We start from the raw sequence: 25,557 nt of genomic DNA on the forward strand, positions 1-25,557 counted from the left end.
ACTTTAGACAGTTGATCAGCAGTAAAGTGCTGTTTTTTAAGAATGCATTATAGTTCAGTTAAAAAACGGCCTATGAGCGTAATTTAACAGGTTTTCTTTTGTAAAGCACTGTTTTTAGCAATAACAGGTTAATACTGTTGAAATCCTGTTGTAAATTAACAGCAATTGTTTACAGTGTACATACATACAACAGACAACCAATAATTAGTTAAGTCAAAGGAAACATATTAAAGGCATTGGGCAGTTGGAGGGACAAGTTATAATAAGAACCATATAAATAGGATTATAGCAATAAAAGCCAAACAAATCTCGCGAGAGTTTTCCCTCAGTTTGAAGGCTCCCTTTACTTCGAGCCACTACCATGTTAGGACGTCGTGCGTCGTACGTCATGACGCAGCGCTGCTAGGGTCTTTGCCTGCCCTTCCCTGAGAGCCGTCACACATTCTTTGGTTTGCCGACGCCTCGGACACACCTCAGCCAACAACACAGCCATGGTGGGTTATTTCTATTCCACTCGACTTTACTAACATTACCACCTTTTCTTTGTGTAATTACCTTTGAGAATGGTATATTATTAGCGTTGCAAAGACGTTAAATTGACTGTGAATGTCTGAATTGTTCGCGGGTTGCTACCGGAAGTGGAACTTTTCAGAAGCTAACAACCTAGCAACGGATAAAGTTAACAATCGCATTAAAAAGCTAAATAACGCCACCAAAGTAACCCCTGCGTGTATTAATCATTGCTTAATGTGCTATTGTTAGGGAATATGTGGTTTGAGTGAATCTAACTATCTGGGAAAATATGTTTTAAAAAGCCTTTTGAAGTTGAAACCTGAGCTAGCTGCTCATTAGCAACCATTTTCATGTAAGCCTTAATTTCTCTTTTGCACAGTCTGACTTCTCGGAAGATCAAATATGCGGTGAGTTTTGTTTGTTTTGGAGAACATTTTACCAGATCCCTGCTTTGTTTTGCATGCTTTCATTCTTGCTTTGGTTTTCAGATGACCCTGTTATCTTCACTGTCACCCTGCTCTATGCACCGCCTGTCATAGTGGTTTTAAAATAGCTTTTTCCTCCTTTTATTTCCTTACTTGTTTCATCACTTTCCATTTTTGCAACTGCTTGTCCTTTCCAGATTGAATTTAACCTGGATCAGATTCATGGTAAGTCAGTGAGAGAGGGGAAACTGATGGCTATCTCGGGAGTGTTTTTAGGGTGTGATCTGCATGTTGGCTTTTTGGGTAAAACCTAATATGTTTTTAAATGTGAGTGAGAGTTGCTTTGCACTGTTGTTGGGTACGTCAAAAAATCAGTCATATGTTGCATATACTGTGACTTTTATAATACTTAGCAGCTTTGACCGTGTGTTGCAGTGTTTTTTGTACGTGGTCAATCATGCATTAGTGGCATTTCTGAAAGCCAAATGTGGCTCATATGTGTCCTCATAAGTCTTGTTCTGTTAGATTGCAGTCATTCCTGGTTGAGTTTTCCATAAACTTTTGACTGTTATCTTCCAAGTGGCTCATCCTCCAGCGTGCCCTTTTTTGGTACTGGATACAGTGGTGCATGTTTTTTGTCCTAGGGCTTGTTTAATCACAGTTGACATAATAGGTTAGAGCTACTCTCACTCTCCTCCTACTTTCCTCCACTCCTCTAATACCAAATATGGTGCTTGGAAAAGTGCTCACAAGCCAGAAGGGAAGAGTCACATTCCTCAGAACAGGAAAAACTCCACAACAGTGCCTGAGCTTTTTTGGGGAATAGCTTGTCCCATAACATTAGGACCACAGATGTGGCACGGATATTGTGTAATCCTTCTCCCTGATTGCTAGATCTTAGCTCAGCTTTTTGTTTGACTGTTGAGTCGAACTAGAATACCTGATGTTGGATCAAAGCTTCTTTAATCAACCTTGTGATCAATGACAAGATTGCATCGTTGCTGACGGATGGTTAAGCCTAGTTAAATCCCTCTTAAACAACAACAAAAATACTCAATACTTGGTAATGTGAATGCTTTAGAAGGCTTAGGTAGCTCACAGCCTTATTGACTACTCAACCGTACTGTAAAATATCTATGTCAGAATGGAGTTGGTAAACAGTAGGGATGTCAGGTGAAGTTTTTAAAAGCTTTGGAAAGAAAATGTTCCAACCACCTGCAAGATGCAAAACAGTGTGAACTACTGGCACATTAATCTTTTTATTGCTACCATAAAAATAAGTGACAAGATATTAGAGATGACACTGGATTGACATGAACCTTAACTGAAACAGATAGGTTGCCTAACAGTCACATTTTTTAATCAAATGAGTTTTGTTTAACATTTTTGTCTGTGATTAACAGTTTAGTCTTGGTTTAAAGCCTCACAACAAATAACATAAAACAATTAGTTGATTTATTCATTATTTTGTGTTGTTTATTAAGTGAAATTGTTGTTTACAGTTTTGCATATAAGATTTGCGTGCTCTTCTATATAATTTACTTAAATATCCTTTGCTTTTTTACCATTGGTCACACAGAATAAACAATAACATATAAGGCGACCTTTAAAATACTTAAAAAAATTAGTTTACACCCCTTACTGTACTCTAAGAGTTTAAATACAAGTTCGAAGCTTTTATCTGATGTTGATGTTATGTAGGAAATGTGTCTGCTTCTGTTTAGACCGAGAGCATTTAGGATGGTCTCAGCCTGTCATATTTTCTACAAGATATACATCTCTTTAAACAGTTGAGCCCTTGTGACAATTTTTCTTACTTTTCCCCTTATCTTCAGTTTTATAAACACTTTTTTCTAACATGCGATATCCATACCTGTTTGTTCTGCTGCTTTATTTAAGCAATGACATACATATTTACTACTACATTTTAAACACATTTCCTTGTAATTCAGACATATTTTTGGAAACTAAATGCATAAGTGTTGCATGTTCAAACTACAACGACAGAGCATGTAGTGTTGCATTGGTGAAGTTGGTTCACCTTGTTTTTGTCAGTGTGTGTGGTGAAAAAGTCATAGACTGACCAGATGACTAACGTGAATATACATTATTTGCTGAATTGAGGAAGTCACAGGGGTGTTTGCAATGTCAACCAGCAGAGTACAGAGAGCAAGCTGTTTTTTGGTGGTTGCGCCACGCTCTACCATGCACATGGAAATAGCAATGATGACATATTAACAGAATTTCTGAATTTATTTGAGCAAAGCTTGTCCTTGGAACATGAATTTGGGATTGCTTATAAAGGTGTACAGTCTATCAATACATCTATTATCCTCGATAGACCGGCGAGAGAGAGTTGCCTAGTAGAGTGGTATATGAAACGTGGTTTGTCAGTGTAGTGCTGTGTGCCCTGCCTGCTCACTTTAAATTTAGGCCTACCGGCAGAAAACCAGATCATGTCCTAACCTGTGCTTTCTCTTGTCTGCTTGTTCTCATTTTCTGGCTTTTCTGTTTTCATCTATTTCCAGTTCTCTTCTTATCTCCATATCATTCCTCCGTACATGTCTGCTGATCTCTTCATTTCTACAATAATTCATACCCCTACTCTAATTCGTCATGTGTCTGTGTATCCTGCAGAGTTTAAGGAGGCGTTCCTGCTGTTCGACAGGACAGGAGATGGCAAGATTAGCTTCAGCCAGTGTGGGGACGTCATGCGGGCCCTGGGACAGAATCCTGTCAACGCTGAGGTGCTCAAGGTCCTGGGCAACCCCAAGGCTGAGGGTGAGAGGAAAAAAATAACCTTAATGTCTTTAATGTACAAAAATGATTAGATTGTCACTGTGCTGAAAATAACCTCTTATAATTTTAATGTTGTGTGTTGCCGCTGGAGGCTCAAAGACTTTCCTCATTTATTCTGTTCCTTTTTACAGAGATGAACTGCAAGATGCTAGACTTTGAGCAGTTCCTGCCCATGTTCCAGGCTATCGCTAAGAATAAGGATCAGGGCTCCATGGAGGATTTTGTGGAGGGACTGCGTGTCTTCGACAAGGAGGGCAACGGGACAGTAATGGGAGCAGAGCTTCGTCACGTCCTCACCACGCTAGGCAAGTTACATCTTTTTCATCACCCTCCAATAGATAGCTGGACGGGAATGCTATTTTGAGTTGATTTCATTTATACACTCTATTTACATTTTTTTACTTTCACGAAAATACTGTAATCCCCATAATGCATAGTGCCGGTGCAAAATTATTTACTGAAAACTGTCTGTACATGGTATATTTGGCATCACCGGGTGTGAAAGTGTATTTTTAGTGTTAGTATTATAATTGTTTTTACTTATCTTTTATTTCATGTATTGTTCATTTGTGAAATCCCTTGCTATCACACTTTTAAAAAAAAACATGGTAATGTTGTCACATGTAATATGAATTAACATTTTATGTTTCTTTTTCAGGTGAGAAAATGTCAGAGGAGGAAGTTGAGACGCTCTTGGCGGGACACGAAGACGCAAATGGCTGCATCAATTATGAAGGTAAGAGGGAAAGAAATAAGCAAGAATAAGGGGAAACTTGCCATAATTAGGCTGATGGTGTGACGATGCCGTTGCCACCTCATACCCAGTCTTGGCAATGTGATAATGCAACCTCAGTCATGAGTTATACTGTATGTGTGCTGTGTTGACATGTGAAATATTGTGTGAAAATGTAGTTTCAGTTTTCTGAAAATCCTACCATTGCCCACCACCCCCTGAAAGAAAAAACATATTTTATTTGCATAATTTATGTGCACTTGTTTTATTTCAGCTCAGTGTGAAGTCTTGACTGCATTTTTGCTGTCATTAAATGTCACGCTAGTTTCTCTTCTCTGTGTTTCACCGAGGGCGGGGCTTTGCATACATTGTGTGTGTTTGTGTGTTTGTGTGAGACCAGAAAGACGGCATTCAAACTCTCACCACTAACCTGTTGCCCTCGCTACTAATATTAGCTGCCTTGTTTCAACAATGTCAGGCTGAACAAAAAGCGAATTGCAGGCAGAAATTCAACTGCGGTGTTCTGTCGGGAGATGCAGTGACTTAAACAAAGTAAGAGTAGAAGAGCTACGAGTAAGGAAAAGTCTGCTGACCGCTAGGCTAATTTATGCAATGTAAAATGCCATACGTTTAAGCTAATGGTGGTGACTACTGCCCCGGTAACCTAGGGGAAACCCTGCCCTAGTTATCTGAAGGCAATCGTTGGAAGCACCTTTTTTAACTACTAAACTTTCACTGCAGTAATGCTTGATTTAGTCTTATGATGATGATGATGAGGGTATCCATCCATAGCTACTGTCTTTGTCTTTGTCTTTTCAACTGCTGACAGTGTGTTAACTCTTCTTCCTCCACAGCATTTGTCCGCCACATCATGTCAGGCTGAGGGCCGGTACGGTTGTTTGGTATACCATTAGACGGCACCTCCAGGCTTTCCTGCAATTTAGCTGTTAAATGATCCACTCCCATTAGACCATCCTATAACACTAATCTGCTGTAGTTGTGCTACATACATGCCTTCATATTTGCAAACAGGAACAATGTGCTGTTGCAACGAATATTTGACCCGTAGGTGCCTGTGGGAAAGCCTGGTGGTCCCTCATCTTTAGTCCTGAGGCTTTGACCCATGTGTAGCCTCCTGCTGTCCTGTCTCTCTCTCCTGCAGCCCTCTGTCTTGGCCCCTGGCTGCAGCATGCCCCTCTGCATGTGTCTGGGACCCCCCCTGTTTATTAGGGGATATGGTGGACACACAGGGAAGTGACTGGTCTCATTCGGGGAAAGCCTGGTGGCCACTTTCGAGTTATTTGAGCTGATGGGTGTGGAGGTCACAAGGCAGCTCTTCTAATCTCATTTGCATGTCATTGGTGCTATTGAAATAGGCTTTTTCCTCTGGTGGTGTTAGAGGTGCTGCTCTTTTCACAGACGGGTTAAATAGACAGTTCATTACATTGCAGACACTATTTTTTTTACATTTGAATATAAAGTGTTGCACGGTATACCGATACCATAGAGATATCGCAATACCTTATCGTTAAAAATGGTACGATACCCCATTTTATTAGTGCCAATACTTTAAGAAAGTCAGTGTCTTAATAAGAGCCATAGGCTATTTCCCATGAGTTGCGTAGATATGTGACAGCGGGGCAGTGTTTGTGTGTGCAGCGCTCTGCTTTAGAGGACGGCATTCTTTGCTGCGGATGGGAGCAAGCGGTCAAAATATAAACTGAGATTCCCGGGATTTATCAGCGAGCTAAAAAGAAGGGTGGAGTCAACAAATGAAGTTGAAAAGATGATTAAAGCAGGTCATGAACAGCTCACCGGCTGCACAGTCTGGCTCTGACCTGGTGTCTGTATCAGCAGAACTCCCTTCAAAAAAATATGGGAGATAACAACACGGCTCTAATTACCGACCACATGTACCGATAAAATTAGATCCACCATCTTTTCTAAATCTGTCCAAGCATCTTGTGTAAATCGGCCAACGCATAATCCACCAAAAGAGTGTGTTGAATTATTATTTTACCGTGTTTCTCTGTATTTCACGTGAGATGGACAGAAAGGAAACCCAGTCCGCTGGCGACAGTGACATTCTCTTCACCTCCTCACACCACTTTGACACAACACAGCACGTTCTACAATTACTGTGGTGTCTTCCTGGTTTTAGCAGCTTTTCCCTCATCAACTTCTTACAGAACTTCATCTGAATTTATTCTCATTTTGTGGGCCTTTGTTAACCTCTCACCGTCTCCTGTGCTGCAGTACCACTCTCCGCCTGAACTGTTATGATGTGCCGGCGGGGGCGCTGTTTTACAAAAGAAAAAGCTGTATTAAACGCTGTTTAATAAGTGATATCTGGTTGCAAATATAAAGTCAACTATCAAAGAAATCACATAAACCCAAGTATAGGGTACATTAGGTTATGGCATATTATGTATTTTTTTTAATTAATACATTTTAAATTCATTATAACAAATAATTTAAAGTTCCATGTTTTGTCATCTATTACTTTTCCCGATGTTTTAGGTTTTTGCCGTGGTATCATTTCACTATCGGTATTGAGGTATTTAGGCAGGGTATCGTATCAAAGTCCAAATTTTGGTGACTTCGTGACAACACTACAAATATAGCCACCAGCTTTGGGAGAGTGGACCAGTCCCTTTTTCTACTAACCAGAGAATTGCAATGAGTTTCTCTTGTGCTGATTGTTTTTCTCCTCTCTACTGATGGAGGCTGAATTTGTAGCTGACCGCCCTCTGACTGGACTTTTAGCTCCCTCGATCTTCTCCCCCTTTTTCTCTGCTTCTCAACTAGAGGAAAACAAACAGCGAGGATGGCTTCTCTAACCAGCTCTTCTTGGATCATAGACATGGCCAGATGCTTTGGCTAAATAGGAGATAGAGATGATTACCTCACCTCTTTCTCTCAGTACCCTCTTCAACCCTTCTTTCCTCCGGGTGAACAGAGTATGGGGATTCTGCCTCCAAATGCAGCATCTCCCAACCCGGCTCACCGAAGCTGGATGAGGAGCACATATGCTGTAGTTGGAGTGAGTCTCTGCCAAGATCTAGACCACGAGTCTCACACTTGTCTCTCTCTCTCTGTCTTTTACAGAACTGGTCAGGATGGTCATGAACGGGTGAAGACGAAGAGCATCCAGCTTTTTTTTACCCTGTCACATGTACCCTCTTTTTGCAGTTAGCTTCTATCCCCCCCCCCAATGTTTTCCATGGGTTAGTTTTCCACATTTAATTTAAGAAGTGCCTTTACATTCCCTACAAAAAGACCACAAATGGCCCCTGGCTAATTGGTGCCAGGTCCATTCACATATGTGACCAACTTGTATGCATTCAGGAGTCTTAATGCTTGCATTGTTTGCAATAACATTCCAAGATGCAGCACATAAGACGACATAAATTGATAATGATATACTGTAAATATTGATACAAGTATGTCAATGGATGGGACATTAATATATATATACGGTATACATAATAACTGTCAGCAACCTACTGTATTATTGGCTAAGACTTGCTTTTCCTCCAATCCTGCGGTAAACCGGTATATTCAAAGCCATATTATCATGAGGTAGAAAGAAACATTTCATATGGGTTCCCGTGTTTTTAATTCACCCCAATTCTGTTGCTGCATTTAAATAAATGTTTTTTCCTGAAAACTCATCTTGGTTGTCTTTGAGCTTATTTGTTTGATTCGATAGATTAAGATGCCAGATTCGCTACTGCCTTGTCTTACAGTTTTTCTCAAAAGCTTTGGCTCATTTTTTTAAAGTCTTAACAAATGTGTTCTTAATATACAAATCTCTGTTTTGTTTTACTTTTTGTTGACACCTACTTCTTACTGTTTTATACCAGAATGTCAGTTTTGTCCAGCTGAATGCGATTGTGTATCACACTGAACTTTTTATATTCACATTTCAACAATGGGTCAAAGTTTACTGGGAAAAGTCAATACTGTAGGCTACAATACTGAATCCACAGGTTACACATATTTGTGTTTACAGTAACTGTATTTGTGTAGCAACCTGTTACACGTATTATAAACAGGAAATTCATCTTTGAGCTTTCACGTAAAGTCATATACGGTAAGCAGATAATTTGCCACAAAATGACATCCATGTCAATAAAAATTTTAAAAGACCCGCAATAATGAAAAATTCCCCGCAGTACGTAACACCATGTCATACATATTTATGGAATATACATTTATGTGTGACAGATTTTGATAATAGAATGGATTATTTTGCATGTAACGGCTCAAACGATGAAGCAATATTTAGAAGTTGTGAAGAGGATGACAATCTCACTGAGAATAAACTCATCAGTTTGGTCATGAACAAGTGATTATTGTGCAAATTGTAGACCATTGTACTCACTCTTTTGTGCCAACACATGTGCAATTTGCTTGAATAAATAAGAAATTAAAGTCTGTTTGTGAACAACAAAGTATTTGTTCAGAGATTTTAGTTTATTGTTTTGAAAAAAATAATTCTCATTTGAGAAATGAGCCAAAGCGAATGAGAAAAAGGATTAGGTTTTGCACAATGCATTGATGTTTTTCCATCGACACAAGAGGGCAGTGTTGCTGCTGGAATCTGACCACTTTAATGTTCAGTGTTTAATACAAGAGGCATAGCTTAATCTGCTCTTTGTGCTTTTTAAATGAAGAATCTTAAGTACATCATGAGTGTAAGCTTCGGTGCTCGAGTCAATATAAACCATTATTGGCTGTCTGAGACAATTTAGGGTTTCACCAATTGGTTGTGATTGTTTAGGGACATTCAAAACTCTAATTTCAGCCCAAAAATATTTAATTTAACATGTTTTGTGGTCATGTTGTAAATTGTCCGAGGAATGATTCGGTGACAGAAGCACCAGGATATGAGCAGTAGAAGGCTGTTTGGTGGCTTCCTGACCTTTTTCTTCATTTTCCTCACAAGCAGCCACAACTATTTCCCCTCATTAGGCACCGTGGCTATTGCAGCGTGCGGCTTGTGAGGGGTGGTGGGTAAGGTTCAGGAGGGTGTCATAGTCCACTGCTGAATAGGTTGTCCACTAATTACTCGGTGTGTATGTGTGTGGTCGATGGAAGTCAAGACTATTGATTATTTTAATCCTCCTATTTGTGAGTCTGTGATCCTCGTGGCTCTGCATCCGACAGGGGAATCACTAATGGGCCTCAGCTCAGCTTGTCTCAGACCTCTCCCCGTCCAATTAACTTTCAACTGGAATCTGCCAGGAGAGAGAGCCGGGGGCTGGGCCCAGGCATGGCACGGAGGCTACATCCCTCTCTCTCTCCGCTCAGGAGCAACAGATTCACCAAATCCTTTAAGTCTAGAATGCCATCAGCTCTCTTCTCTAATTAGACACTTTGCTTTTTGCCCGTAATCTAAGAGGTGTTCAAGATTAATTCTCTTTAACATGGAGAGGACGACTCTCTCTCTGCCCGGGTTTAGGAACTGTTAAAGTGGCAATATTGAATATCATGCTCACTTGAATAAACTGGTGACATTACCTAGAAAACGATGCATAGTGTTGAAACATTCATCAACTCACTCTGTAGTTTTATATCACACATAGCTGTGATTTGTAGGCAGTGTTATGCATGATTGTTTTTGCCCTATTGTATATTGTATAAAATTACACCCACAGTGCCAATATATGCAGTGTTTTTCAGTCCTTTCCTGCCATGTGTAACAGAATAAACACATTTTATAGATCATTCGTACACCTAAAGACTGTAAAAGAAATATTTGTGATACGTTTTAACAAAGAGCTGTCTATTCAATGTAACGGTGAGCTAATTAAATAGCAAAAACAATCTTGTATTCCAATTACCTTTCTGATTTAATTTGATAAAAACAAAAACACCTAGAATATTGGATAATATATGATTATTAGCACATATACAAAGAAACAGAATAACAAGTTTGATTTAAGGTCAGATAGTCAATAGGAAATTAATCAGGAACTTTTTTGATTTTAATCATTTATCAAAATATTTAATTTCATTATCATTTGCTTATTGTCTTTGTGTTATATGATAGAGGTGTAAATCATGAGTTTCATCATGATACAATATTTTATCAATTATTTGGACGATATATTTGCGGTTATCACAAAATCTGCCACGATACAATTTCGATCCGATTCAATTCAGGGGCCTGCGATCGATATGAGACGATATAATATTTCACATATATTGCACAATCAGTGACATTGATATCAACCCACAAAAAACAACTAAATTATGATTTGACCATTTTATTTCTGGGCTCTTCTAGACACTTAGATGAAAAACGATCCTTTTTATTAAAAAGAATACAAATAGACTTCATGTTGTTCACTATAAAGTGACACATTTTTCATGTTTTATCAGTTAAGAATTTCAAAATAAATGTGTCTTAAAGATGACAATATTTATCGACGTTTTCACTTTGCATCGACATTGAATCGATATATCGATCCAGATCGATGTATCGTTACACCCCTATTATACGGTATTAAACTGAATTTCTTTGGGCTTTGGGCTGTTGATCAGACAAAATTAAATTTTATAGACCAAACAATCAGTCGATTAATCAGGAAAATAATTGTCAGATGAATCAATAATGAAAACAAAGATAAAAATTAATTTGAATGAATAATTAATTAAACTTAGGAAGTGATAAAGTTAGGTGTTTTATTTCCCATAGAACTGTAAATAATACTGTATGTATTCTGAAATATAGATTAACTGGACAAGTGGGTGTGTGTGAGAGAAAGAGCAAAGCATGACTTCCATAAAATCACAGTAGGATTATCAATAAATTTAGAGAAATGTACCAATATTATTTAAGGAAGATTTTTCACAAATTCCCTGGGTTCATTTCTTGTTATCGGTGGGCTCTCCAACAACTGATCACGATTCAAAATTCTGATAAACAACGTCAAGCCTCATCACACACTGAACCAATTTCGTTTTGTTTGTACAATTGATCACTACATTGTTAGATTTAAATTGTGTACATCGGCTAGATTTTGTAGATCCTGGGTGTATTATAAGCAGAGATCAATATAGCGGTATTAATGTTTGTGTCTTAGACAGTGTCTTAAGACATATTGGAAATCCATGTTGTAGCAGGCAGAGGCTGTGGTCGGCCACTGTTGCTTCGATCTCAGCCGTAAATCCACGCAGCCGTGTCATTAAATCCAATCCTCCACTGTCGATCCAATCGGTCAATCCAAATAAAACTGGGTCTGCATGTATTTATGACATGTTGGAACATATACATACTTTTATTCAGCCCTGACCTTTATAAAAAAAAAACATCATGGAAGAACACAGACAAAGTAGGGGTATATATATTTTAATAGCAATTGTCTACTCAGCCTATTCAACATACCAGATAGCCCATCCCAGGATTACTGTGTTTATACATATAATACTTTGACAGGGGTCTCTCAAAAATAAAGTAGGTATGGCAGTGTAATTACAGTAACGTGCCTGTAATGTATTGTACAACATTGAATGTAAGTAAAACACTGCAGCTGTTACTTTTCACTGCCTCAGTATATTACAGTATATATATATATATCCACTCATACTACTGACCCACACACACACGCACACAATATTGTCAATAATGCACTTGGCAATTATCATCACACACATCCATAAAATGTGTTGCATTGTATAATATGTTTTGTTTTATCTTGCTGTGATATCCTGCGTCATGACGGAAACAAGGTCCAGCATCTGTGTTTATTCAGATGGCCTTATTTTGATCAGCGCGGCCCCGATGCAGCGTGAATCACAACAGGGATTTAATTTCAACTGGTGTAAAAATATTTTTTACAATGATGAGTTGCGGAAAAATAGGCAGGCCGTTCGATCAGAGGTCACTGGAATGGAGAGCAGAAGATAATGTGTAAGGTAAAGACCGTGGGTGTGCATTCGCCTCAGCGTAGTCATCTTGATTAATGGCACCTTCAACACCATTATTGCATTAAAAAACAATTAGACTGATGGTGTTTGTTATATTCTAGTTCTCACGATGTCCGTTAATATGGAACACATTAAAGTATTTTAGATATTTCCGAGCCACAGCTTTATGTGCACCTATACTGTACATATTCTGTTATTCATAGGCGCCAATATTTGCAGTTGATGATTGGCTCAAAATCACACAACTCCACTTAATTCCACTTATCTCTGATTTTCACTCGATCCACGCTTCTGTTGTAATCTCAGGATTTCTGTATGTGTGTGTGTGAGTGTATTTTTGTCTGTACATGCAAGCATCGTGCATGTGCATGTCTGTGTGTGTGTGCATTAATTTGCATACGTACATGTCTGTGTAAAGTGTGAATATGTGTGTGTGTCTCCGTGAGTACGGATTAGGTTCAGTCTGGGTAGATGAGGAAGCCGGAGAAGGTGCTATACTTGTTTGTGTTCCCTCCGTGGACCTTCCCTCCGTCCAGCTGCACGCACACCTCATCACCCACGTCCAAATGCAGGATCACACTGTTGGAGGCGTAGTCGTAATTCTGATCAGCGTCCTGAGCGATGGCGCTGGCTCTTACCTGTCACCCCACAGAGGACATACATATTGACAATTAGAACATGGACGAAACTGGACAAACACTTGCAAATGTCACCGCCACTTAGCTCCATGCAGGAACTCTTTAAACTATCTCATTCCTTTCACACTTTTTCAGGCTGGATCAATTATTAACAGCCTTCAAATGAGTCACCCATGAGTATAACATCACCTCTGCATTCATGCTGGATAAACAGATGGATGGTACTGTGACCTGTGACCCCAGAGGTGGACTGAGAACACAGCCACTCTGACTGTTATTGATCAGGTGTGGCTGTGGCTCAGGGCAAAGGACCGAGGATGGCGATCTGATTGGGTTTGTGGAGATAAGCGGACTCACTGGGGACAACAGGTTGTCTATGGGGGAAACTATAGCGCGGCCGAGAAACAGCATCACTATCCACACCAGCTATTGACCTGTTGCTTATGATCCTGGGCCAGTTCAATATGCATGATATTGAGTGGCTATGCCGAAGCCAGACATTTTCGCATTTGCATGCTGTGTGTGAGTTCGGTCTTATTGACCCAGCAGCAGTGGATCTTTACTTGTTTGTTAACACATTTAATTGGGTTTACTCATTGTAGACATTTAAGTACACATGCCTAGATTGCAACATAGCAAGCATATATTACTGCATTATTCAATGTTTGTTAAACTGGCATGAACATGTATAGATAGATAGATAGATAGATAGATAGATAGATAGATAGATAGATAGATAGATAGATAGATAGATAGATAGATAGATAGATAGATAGATAGATAGAAAACTAAAAACGTCCTAATAGGATGTATCAATAATTCTGGTGTAGCAGCTCCAATCATCAGACATATGTCAGCCATCAGTGGCCTTGTGTCTGGCTCAGTGTCCATCTACGGTGGAAGCACTCAATCTGTGTCAGCAGCCAGACGAGCCACGCACATCTCCATGACAGCTACAGAATATGATCTGCAACTCAACTATCATCATGTCATTCCCATCACTGGGGCCTCTTTCTCCCCAACGAGCACGCATCAATTTTAAAACAGTCAATCACTGAGCAACAGGGCCTGGATCACTGTAACAAAAAAAATGCTCTTTTCCCCGTGCACCTATCCATTTTGCCCTTGTCTCAGGGCTGAAATACCGACGCATTGTCACGGCCGTTGGCGTGTGATTCCGATGCACAAGGCAACCTTTAGCGTCTGTATTAGACGCACCGGGCTTTCAAGTAATGTGAACCCATCCGCGTCAATATCAAACGCTAAGAGAAAGTGCTCGGGAGTGTGGTGCAGCGCGGTCGCACGAAAAGATGTATGAGTGACACGAAAAACGTGCAATAATAACGCCGTTCTGGCTTCTGTCATTTGTAGCTACATCATATAGTCTACTGACTGCAATGTAAATGCATTCATGTGAATATGCTACGCTCAGAGCTAGTGATGTAGAATAAAAAGCGCGAAAGACTGCTTATGGTATTTTACGTATTTATGTTATGGTGTGTTTGTACGTATTATTTTAAGCCCAACCATGATGTTTTTCCTAAACCTAACTAAGTGGTTTTGTTGCCTAAATCTACCTGCGGATGTTACCGTAGTTTTGTTGCGTGGCGTGCAAATGACATGCGAAAAGGCTAAAATGCGTCCTCATGACACACGGAATATCCTTGTATTATTGTGCTATTTATACGCCTTCCCGTGAGATCAGGTTGTGTGGTGACATAGTTTAAAGAGCAAAAAAACACACATTGGGTGGGAGGGAAAAAGGGAGGTGGACGGGTCCAACAAACACAGGGCTTTCATCCAGGAGACCGCTGTTTGTGTCCCGTGTGTCTTTGTGTTCACAACGTTAAGTTTCACTTTGACTTTACGAATGTAGTAATTTTAAGCCAAACCATGATGTTTTTTCCTAAACCTAACTAAGTGTGTTTCTTTGCCTAAACCTAAGCAAGTGGTTTTGTTTGAATTCACAATGTTAACCACATATAATGGAGCATCATAATTTGACGCGCTGGGCTGCCTCTGCCCATTCTCATTCCCAGGGCATCAAACACCGAGGCTATGTCACGGCCATTGCCGTTGGATACCGCTGCACAAGGCACCCGTTAGCGCCGGCATGAAGTGCACCGTATGTTCCATTAACTATAATGTAAACTTATCCGCGGCAACAGTAAACGCTCCAAAGAAAGTGCGCCGGGAGTGTGGTGACGTATGTTAAACCTAACTAAGTGAGTATGTCTTAGTATGTGACGAGTTAGGATGTGAACGCATTCCCCATCTATCAACAGTGTTCAATATCCTGGACACAATCTGTAGGTCTCCTCAAAATAAATGCAGGTCATGGATGTTGCATCCAACATACAGCGTGTTGGTGACCAGTGGCTCAGCGCGGCCCTGTCCAGTCTAAACCAGATTGATTAAGGGAGCAGAGAAGTCGATCTCCTGAGGCTTCACAGCTCAACAACCACACAGTAAAACCGACCCCAGCTATTGTTACACTACTACAACAGTCTTGTTTCATTAGATTTCAGATTCCGTAGTCCACAGGGGTGTTTTTAGGATGAGGAAGCCTAGGCTGCCTGTGCCTAAAACGGCTATATTTCTCACTGCAGAGCTATTCAGCTTTTCTCATTTTAAATTAGGATAAGTGTGCTCTGTAGCCACATTATGTAGGAGGAGTTAAATAAAACTAGAATTGAAAGAAACATTGCCTCAGTCGAGGAAAAATGAGGAAGTGAGAAATCAGATACAGTAACCTGTTTTTCAATCTGTCTAGATATGACAAAGACCGTCTGGGATGTGGAGAAGTGAAAGACATGCCTGTTCAGACACTAAGAAACCATGTATGTGATTAAAATCACGATTATAATTAATGTATAATTAATGTATAAAACCAGTATGAGATATATGACATGTAGATAAGCTCATTGCACCTGTATTCTTTAATTAGATTTATACTATATTGCAACATAAAATATGTTTTATGAAATAAAATTGATTGAAAATAAAACATCAAGTTCAGAGCACTGATGGTGAAAAACGACCCTGTCTGTTGACACTACATCGTCCTGTGGTTAAGAGGTTTAAATCCGGTAACTGAATTATTTTATCACTTCATGGAAACATGGTGCAGATGGAGAGATGAAGATTACTTTTAACAATCTATAGACTGATCTTAAGCTTCAAAATATAATAACCCTAAACAAGTTTAAAAATATGGTAAAATGTATTGAGTCCAGGATGTCGGTGTGCAAAATGCTTTCTCTGATAAGTTTACATTTTACTCAATACTATGGACATTAATGTTAATTGTGTATTGTGTTGCTTCTATTCTTGGCCAGGTCTCCCTTGTAAAAGAGATCCTTGATCTCAATTGGACAAACCCGGTTAAATAAAGGCTAAATATAAAAAAATATATCATTTGACATCCTTTATATTTACCAGCTACGACAGCGTGTGGCTGGTATCGTTTTCACCTTGTGAGTCTGTGTGTGAGTCATCATGGCAAAATGTGGTCCTACTGTAGCGGGAACCTGTCTGCCTGTCTGCCTGTCTGCCTGTCTGCCTGTCTGTCTGTCTGTCTGTCTGTCTGTCTGTCTGTCTGTGGACAGATTTTGTCCCCGCGATAGCATCACAACCATGCAAGATGCAGAACAGTCCATAGGTAGCGTGCAAACATTTTGCATTTAGAAAGATCTAATTAATTTGTTATATAATCAAAGCCATGTTTTGTGTTACCCAGGATGCCCAATTAGTATAATTAAACACTGAACATAATCTACTCTTTCTTAGGCCCCCATAAGACCATCTCTCAAATAACGACACCAATCCATTGTCATGGAAAGGTTATATTGTTGTTCTGCTTGACATGTGTAGTGACAGCCAATATCACATTTGCATCTCTGGCTGCAGCTGACAGCGGTGCTGTTGTTGTGACTTCCTATCGACACGAGGCATATGTCATCTGGCTCATTATTTTGGCCAAACAGTGTAACGGAGGGAGATGTAGGGAGATCTTTCCCCCCTCAGGCCTTCTCACATTCTCATGACTTAATGCATGAAAGTGCGGCTGAATACGATACAACAGAATCATATTCATCAATCAGTGTAGAGATCTCTTTTGGCCAATATATGATATATGAAATGGTGGTTTGGCTGATGTTGCTGTGCGTGAGGGAATTACGCAGATGCCAGACAGAGAGGCGTGAGGGAGCCGTGGTGGGATTAGGACAGGAGGCCGACGGAGGACATGGATACGGCTGGAGGACACGGGCTGATCCGTGTGAACCAGGCAGCACACTGCGCTGATCCTGGAGCTGGAAGGGTTGTGAGCCGCAAGGCAGGGGCCCCCGGGGTTTGCCTGTGGCTGTGTCTGTCTCTGCCTAGCCCTTTCATTATAGGGCCTCCGGTAAACACGCCTGGGAGCAGAGGGGGCCACAGGCGAGGAAGAAGGAGGAGGGAGGGGGTGGTGGTGGTGGTGGTGGTGGTGGCGGTGTTGGGAGCAGCTGTGGTGTCATTTTCTATACAAGTGGAGCCGCAGCGCTGAAGACAGACAAGGATAGACAAAAAGAAGAGCGAGGGAGGAAAAAAACAAAAACAAGGGCCAGGGGGTTGAGGGAAGGGGAGGAGGGGGGCTAGAGTAACAGACTGATCAAGCGAGGCTATTTTGTGAGGCCGGTGAGATGTGGGGGTATATGAAGTCTTGTTTTTATCTGTGGGTCTGTGCTCCACTGGTAATAAAACTGACAGGATTCATTCACTGTGATATACTGACCTCTTAGAGGGGAGACAATAGAAAAGTAGCTGTTAAACTTACCTAAGGGACTCCAGCACATGGCAAGAGGGCTGGGGACGGATGGGGGTGGTGGTGAGGAGGGGGCGATGTTGTGGAAATAGAATATTTATTGAATAGGTTTTCCCTCTCCTTTGGGAGCTCGGGGATTACATGGCGACAAGCGACTGTAGCATTGAACCGTATACCTTAGATTGCTATAACCTGCCAAGTGTGCTGCACTATAATGGTCAAACGTGTGCACAGCATGAAAGGGATTGAATTATTTTAATTATCTCTTTCACCAGAGGCACATTTTGATATTTTATTTAGTTCTCTTATGGACTGAAAAAGACAACGTCTTGTCTTCATAGAGCAAATCCTGTTATATATCTAACACATTCTTGCCCCTCGCTAATTACATTTCACCTGTAGCATATCTATATCTCTGCACCGGGGAAGTTAATACAGGCTCCGGTCATTATAGCGAGTGATGACATTTTAACACTACCGTGTGAAATAACTTGACCTTTAACTGAGCTATTAAAAGAGTATATGATGACAGGTGAAAAAACAAGGGAGAGATTAAATGGGAGCCGAGCCAGTACCTATTTGTCTACATTGCACATTGTATTAAGAACATTTAATATAGACATACAGTGGTGCACTATGGGAATATAAATGAGCAGGTGAACAGCTCGCACACCAGTTAATGAGGGGAAAGGGAGAAGTTCTGTTGAGACGGTACGCATGACGTATTACCAGCCTTCACAGCATCAAGCACGCCAACATTAGCATAGACTGTCTTAATAACTACCAAGCTGGAATATTAAGCAGCATACAACTCATATATCCTTGATAATGATTAGGAATGAAGTGATTATTCACATTTATAATAGCAGTGGCACCAATGTGGAGTGCATTCATAACTATTTATTTTGATCTATCAATATTCAATCATTAAGGATCGTAAGGATGTAATATGGATACTGCGTCTGAAATCTCATACTATGCACTACATACTCAATATGTGTGCTATCGTTCAACATACTTTTGTGTGAATAAACAGTAGTTTGTATCTTTTTGGACGCACTTAGCAGTAATTTACATCGTCACCTCCTGAGAGCCTCCTTACAGGTTGAAGACATGTAACAATGGTAACACGTACCAACCTCATGTGACCAAAACGATGAGTCGTGAGAATCAAAGTCTGAATTCATTTTCAATATATATTACGCCTAGCAAAGTGAAATCTTATACTTACACTTAAATTCAAGCGTTATTGACATTACAGAGATGTCCGTCAACGTCTGTTAAGAACGTTGTCGCCACTACCGCATTGCATTGTGGGATATTTATGCCTCCGTAGTGTCCAGCGTTGCAAACATGGGTTGCATACGAAATTCCATACTAACATGCTATTTAGTACACACTAGTATGTGAGATTTTTTAGTATGTCCGAAACCTTAGTATGAAACCAATAGTACACAAATTGCATACTGTTTCCAGTGTAATATAACAGAATGCAGCGCTGGACACTACGACACAACATAACAGATGTTGACAGACATCTCTGTAACGTCAATAACACTTCCATTTAACTATAAGTATAAGATTTCACTTTGTTAGGCGTAATATATACAGTATTTTAAATTAATTCAGACTTTGATTCTCACAAACCGTCGTTTTGGTCACATGAGGTTGGCACAGGTTGCAATGGTTACATGTCTCCAACCGGCAAGGAGGCTCTCAGGGCGTGATGACGTAAATTACTGCTCAGTGGATCCGAAAAGATACAAACTACTGTTTATTCACACAAAAGTATGTTGAACGACAGCACACATATTGAGTATGTAGTGCATAGTATGCGATTTTGGATGAAGCCATGGTTGCAAACTGTAATATTTCACCAGAAATAGTATCCAATTTGCATATTATTGGTTTCATACAAAGGTTTCGGACATGCTAAAAAAATCTCACACACTGTTTTAGCGTACTAAATAGCATGTTAGTATGTAAATTTGAACGCAACCATAATCTTTCCAAACTGGTTATCAAATTTGGCATTACATGCCTTCTGTTTCCTACCTGTGCATTTAACATTCAACAGGGGGTGACTGGGGTGTAACAGTGTTGAGCAAACATCCATTATCATCATACATTGGAATTGTACTGCAAGTCAATTACCGTCGCATCAGAAACATGGAAGCAACTGAAGTGTGACCCCTTTCAATCACAAATCCCCCAACTCTAAAACCCTGTCAAGCTGCAATGATTTGTGAAAGTTAGATTGAGGTGTGAGCAGGTAGGCTTTACAGAGTGGGGATTTAGTGACGGTAATAGGTATTGGATCTATAGGAATCCCATGGAAGCCCTGCTACAGTCAACACATCCTCCTGAGATCCTGGCATCACGTTATACAACACTCGTGTAACACGAGTCCAACAGTCCAATGCTGTTTAAACATCATTAGCAAAGATACAGGAGTGATACATCAACAACTCCCAGAGGAAATCTATTGGTATCTAGAATTAATTAACTAACTGTTTTTACACACTCCCTATCTGCAGTTTGTAAACCAATTTTCTCTCTTTCTCTGGCCGACCTTGATCGCTTGTCAAGCCCAGACGTGTTGAGTGGGTGTCCATTGGTCATCGCGCCCGATCTCATCCTGGCCTTCACCACCAGCCTCCCTGATGCCTCGTCTACCAGCCCACTGTCTCCACACCTCCATTAAGTCATCTATCTTCCTCTGCTCCACCCCTGATCTGCCCGTCAACTCACTTGTCTTGCTTTGCTCCTCCACATTCACTGTCTGTCTCCACGTGGACGCGTCGGCGTGTCTTAGTCATGTTGAGTCTCTTATGTTTCATTCATTCTCGCTGAACCTGTCCGAGTTGTGAATCTGTTGGACTGGCAGCCTAACAAACCCAAGGTTGCAAATAACCTGTTGATGTGTAAAAGTTACAACACAAGCGGAAAAGGGAATGTGGCAAATTTGTAGCTATGGGCGGCAATCCTTCTTTTTGGGGGATTAAAAACAAACCCAGTGGGCAGACAAAATATCTAATAAAGCCTCAACACCTACGGCGATGGTTAAAGCAGTAGGCAACTCCGGGTCTGAAAAGATAAGCAAATGCTGAAGTGCCTTAAACTTGCATTCTTTCTAATAGCCAGCAGGGGGCGACTCCTCTGATTGCAAAAAGAAGTCTGATTGTATAGAAGTCTATGAGAAAATGACCCTACTTCTCACTTGATTAATCATTGTAATCATGAGTTTATGCCGGTGGGTGCTCTTCCTCATTTTCTGCATTGAGGTAACAAATTAACAAAGAAAGAAAGAAAGAATTACACTTTTCACCCCTGTATCTTTCTTTCTCACACTTTTTCATCTGCCCGGCCGCACTTATTTGTTAATAAAAGTGTAAATTTGAAAGCTCGCTTTCACGGCGTTGTCTGGTCTGGAAGTTGTCCTTGTTTTTGTCTTTACAACTTTAACCCTTTCACAGTGTGTTTTCAGTTCATGAAAGTTAATTACAACTTTTTTGGTCACCTGAAAATGTCTTATTCAGCGTTCGGTTGTACTTAGCTCCACCCTCTCGTGTCACTTCTGGTTGCAAAAAACAATATGAAACGAAGATGGAGACAGCCAAAATGAAAAACTCAAGGCTTCAAATCGGCAGTCCACAAACCAATGAGTGACGTCACGGTGAATACGTCCACTTCTTATATACAGTCTATGGATAAAACAGGCCGTTTGATGCAGCACTTATACACGTCATTGTCAGCTACCAGCAGCTCTGCTTGGGTAGATCCTTATTAGGTGAGTGCCTTAACAGAACTGTTTGAGGAGGCCTCCTGGCGGGTGTCAGATGGACCTGGGTGAGGTTGAATGATTGAGTTGAGTGAAAAGATAATTAATGGAGAATCAATGAACAAGCTGGGGAGGAGAACATAGCGGGTGTTCATGGGATCTAATCTAAGATGTATAATCATTTAGCAGGCTAAGATGACTTGAATGGCAATATAGGACATTAAGCAGGCGGCCTTAAACACATTCACCTTTGCGGCCTACACAGTGTAGGATCTATTTCATTAGTTTGATTATTTCATTATTATTATTAGTTATTTTTGTATTTATTCATTTTGTGTAGACACTAGGGGCACCAGACCAAGCACGTGGGTGAAGCGATAAAGGTGGTAGGTGTGTCCATGTCAGGTCATGAACCAGGAAGTCATATTTACTGAAGCAAGAGCGAGGCAGCATGATGAATGTTTGTTTGCTTTGAACTGGGAATTTAATCAACCTAAATGATAATCCTGCCTGGATGTTGGACTTCTTTTGCCAGAGTGCAACCATCTGAAATGGTGCATCAGTGGCCTTTTGATGTAAGTTTATTTTTTGATGAACTCTTTTTGACAAATAGCCACAATATACAGTCTAATAATTAATGAGGAATGATTTTAAACATTTAATTTTCTCACCAAATCAAGTCTAAAAGAGATATTCGTATTTAATATGGTGGAATTAAACCATACAGAGTGTATGAGTCTGCGTTAGCCATGTGTGCACATGTTTAAACAGTCCTTGGTCTGAGCAGAGACTATTTGCATTTGCAGTCCTTGATGAATGAATGAATGTAACTTGAAGAATGTTTCCTGAATTTGGAGTCCTCTGATGAAATCCCTGTGATTTATCCCACCTCTCCTCTCCTCTTCCTCCCATCAGCCCCTCTGTCTTTAATTAGTGTCTGGGGAATGAGGAAGTGGATGAGTGGACTGTCAATTTTACATTCATTATTTATTTAGCTGAGGTGTAAACTGACTGGTCTGCGTGCTGACAGACATTTCTCCCATGCTCTTTTGCACTTCTGTTTAGGCGATAATCAAGCTCTGTGTATGATACTTACTAATTAGACTGTTCCTTTTGACGGCGGCGGCAGCGGCATTCTGCCACTTGTCATTTAGCCACAGTGCATGTGAGAATGCAAATATACACATAGCTGTGATTTTAAACTGTATAGCATGAATTCCCCTTAATGAGGAGGAAGATTGCTCTTTCATTCTTTGGCTGTCATGTTGCCACCTGCTAAGTGGAATGTGCTCTGAATCTGAAGAGCTCAATGTTACCGAGGTGAACGCGAGTCAATGGTGACACGCAGGATGGTCAACACTGTTGCATGGTCGTGTGTGTGCATACATACAAACACATACATGCAGACCCTCTATTGTACACACACACACCTTCAGGCGTTGCACATACTCTCACACACACATTTACTAACCTGTCCGTTCTTCTTGAGGTCGGCCCACATGCTGGTCCCATCGCCACCTCTCATCAGAACGTGGTAGGTGAAGAAGTAAATGCCGGGCAGAGGACAGGTGAACTTGCCGGTGCTGGGCTCGTAGTAGTTACCTACGTTGGTCACCACGTCATCAAACTTCAGTATTTCACTCCCCTCGTGCTGCTTGCGTAGCCCCGCGTAAAAGGCGATTTTTGGAGTGTAGAGTGAGGGAGAGTAGCCACCAGGACCTGGACCTGGGGGCCCCTGTGGCCCCGGTTTGCCTGGCTCTCCAGGGGCTCCTCGTGCTCCTTGAGGGCCAGGGATCCCTGGAGGCCCACGAAACCCAGACTTTAGCTTCTTCCCAGAGTAATCCTGGGGCGGCATAGACACAGCCGTCAGCTCTTGGCCTGGCTGAGACGTAGCGTAGGGGTCGCATACCATCTTGCAACTTCCGAGCATTTCATAATGGCTCCCTGCATTTCCAGTGTTCCCCCCTTTGGTTGTGTGGACCAGCAGGGGAATGGCCACCAACAGTATTAGAACCATGGCCACACCTACAGCCGCTCCGATGACGCGTTTCCTGCGGCTGAGCCGTGAGGCGGCCAGCGTCAGGAAGTCCTCTTCCCCCTTGGCTGGAATAGTGCCGGCCAGGATGAAGCCGCTCAGAGAACCAGTATGGTGTAAAAAGGTGAAGAAGGATGTTGGGAGGAGTGGTGTAGCCTATCACCGGGCTCAGTATGAGAGAGAACGCAAAATGGAAGACAACCAAAGCGGATCCTTGAGAAATGAAAAGATGTCCAAGGGACCAGGATATTTAAAAGCCTATATGGTTGAAAAGATGAAAACTTTACACACCACTGTGTTTAAGGAAATAAACACAAAAAAAATCTGGATGTCTCAGATTTGTGGTGACACACTACAAAAACATAATTTATCTGATTAAGTCTGACTTCCCCCGTTGTCCTCCAGTTCAGTTTATTTTTCAGCATCAGACAGACACCATGACTGGCACTGAGAGGCTTGTTGTGGAAGTGGAGCTTATTAAAAGTACGCAGTTGCCAAATTCAGCTCATTGAGGAGGGAGTGGGGGTATTGTTTGTTTTGCTGGATGAAGTATGATCTACAGTTTGGTTTTTTTTTTTCAAAGAAAGAAAAATCTTCTTTCAAGCCCCCCCTTTACAAAGCACAGGATTTCACTTCATGTGGATGTCTCACTTAATGCCATGACTGCCAGAGACTAAAGTTCATCAGAGACCTTTTCCTGACACAATCATCTTATGAACCCCCCCCCACTTCTATCTTGTTTCCACTGTCCACATTAAAAAAAAGGTGCCTTTTCAGGAAACCAATAACACTTTTAATAGATTCCTCCTCTGGCTATATCTGCATCTGGAAAGAATAAAAAGAGAAAAGACATTAAATAAATTATGTGTCCTTATTTACCACTGTTATAGCATTATATGTAATAGATTTGCATGAATTTAAAGAATGTTTAAAATTAAATTATACTGTATAAAGATAAATATCAAAACGACATGTTTTGAATAAAGAAATGGTATTTTCTTTAAATAATAATTTTATTTTGTTTTATTGTAATTCTTATACATGCAAATTACATGAAATGCGTAATTATCTACAATGCGTTGAATTTGAAAGAGTTAAAAAAAAAAGAAAAAGACAAAGAAAAACTCACCATCTGCTCTTTATGATCCAAAAATATTTTCTAGAGGATTAAATTCTCTGTGCATCTGCTCAGTCCGCGTCCCACCAAAACGACTGAAGCACTTTGAATGTGGAGCCGGAGAGCCGACGGGCGCGCTGGAGACGCTGCCAGGAAAGTGATGAGAGTTTCTTAATCGGCGCTTAATCCTCCTCTTTTCTTTCCGGGGTAGAAAACGGGAGTTTAAATGGCGCCAACTTCAGAGGAAAATGAAGCCCCATAAAATACCTGTTAGAACACTTTTTGACGCAAATCCAAATAAGGGGACGCACAACGACCTGGCGCTCCCATCCAGAAGAGTGGCTGCAGACTGGATGCTTATCGCACTGTTTGGTCCATGGGCAGTCCTAGTCGACACCTGTTAGATCTCTCTCTCTCGCTCTCTCTCTCTCTCCCTCTCTCTCTCTCTCTCTTTCTCTCTCTCTCTCTAGGCCTACATCACACCAGCATTGTTATTCTGCTCTTTTATGTCTTATAACCACCTGTAATGTATGAATATTGACATTTATATGCAACCACCAAATGCAGATTATATACAGCACTGACTACTTCTCACTGGATTTATTACCTCAGTGATCATTGTAAACATGAGTTTACAAAGCATGAGTAAAGCCTTACTTATGCTTGTATAGTGAAGAATACTCTAACTGGGAATACGTTCTTTTAAAAAAAAAATATGTTTCTATTTTTATTTGTGGGATGAAAGTGATTTGTAACAATATTCTGTTTCTGTCTACA

The 25,557-nt window shown here is 40.7% G+C and overlaps 2 protein-coding genes across 3 annotated transcripts; one reads left to right on the forward strand and one right to left on the reverse strand.

Moving 5' to 3' along the window:
* Positions 1–356: 356 nt before the first annotated feature.
* LOC141772906 (myosin light polypeptide 6) lies at positions 357–8,144 on the forward strand. 2 transcript variants are annotated; one of them, XM_074644396.1, is made up of 7 exons: positions 357–494; positions 893–920; positions 3,576–3,719; positions 3,869–4,042; positions 4,396–4,473; positions 5,325–5,359; positions 7,579–8,144. In XM_074644396.1, the coding sequence occupies exons 1-6, from the start codon at positions 492–494 to the stop codon at positions 5,351–5,353; spliced, it is 456 nt and encodes a 151-aa protein (XP_074500497.1). In that variant the 5' UTR covers positions 357–491; the 3' UTR covers positions 5,354–5,359; positions 7,579–8,144. The 2 variants fall into 2 exon arrangements, with proteins under 2 accessions (XP_074500497.1, XP_074500496.1); XM_074644395.1 differs by lacking the exon at positions 5,325–5,359.
* Positions 8,145–11,795: 3,651 nt separating this feature from the next.
* On the reverse strand, positions 11,796–25,131 carry c1ql4a (complement component 1, q subcomponent-like 4). The gene is made up of 3 exons (XM_074644394.1): positions 24,793–25,131; positions 23,100–24,488; positions 11,796–13,046 (listed from the first exon to the last, which is right to left on the reverse strand). The coding sequence occupies exons 2-3, from the start codon at positions 23,643–23,645 to the stop codon at positions 12,867–12,869; spliced, it is 726 nt and encodes a 241-aa protein (XP_074500495.1). The 5' UTR covers positions 23,646–24,488; positions 24,793–25,131; the 3' UTR covers positions 11,796–12,866.
* Between the last annotated feature and the right edge of the window lie 426 nt (positions 25,132–25,557).

This window comes from Sebastes fasciatus, chromosome 8 (assembly GCF_043250625.1).
Source record: "Sebastes fasciatus isolate fSebFas1 chromosome 8, fSebFas1.pri, whole genome shotgun sequence".
Classification (NCBI taxonomy): domain Eukaryota; kingdom Metazoa; phylum Chordata; class Actinopteri; order Perciformes; family Sebastidae; genus Sebastes; species Sebastes fasciatus.

What these genes read in the sequence shown, in the direction of transcription:
- LOC141772906 (XM_074644396.1), top strand. An exon ending in TCACGTCCTCACCACGCTAG is followed by an intron (nt 4,043 to 4,395) that starts GCAAGTTACATC and finishes TTTCTTTTTCAG; the next exon opens with GTGAGAAAATGTCAGAGGAG. An exon ending in TGGCTGCATCAATTATGAAG is followed by an intron (nt 4,474 to 5,324) that starts GTAAGAGGGAAA and finishes CTTCCTCCACAG; the next exon opens with CATTTGTCCGCCACATCATG.
- c1ql4a (XM_074644394.1), bottom strand. Translation starts at nt 23,645, where the DNA reads ATGGTTCTAATACTGTTGGTGGCCATTCCCCTGCTGGTCCACACAACC. An exon ending in ACCTCAAGAAGAACGGACAG is followed by an intron (nt 13,047 to 23,099) that starts GTTAGTAAATGT and finishes GTGGGGTGACAG; the next exon opens with GTAAGAGCCAGCGCCATCGC.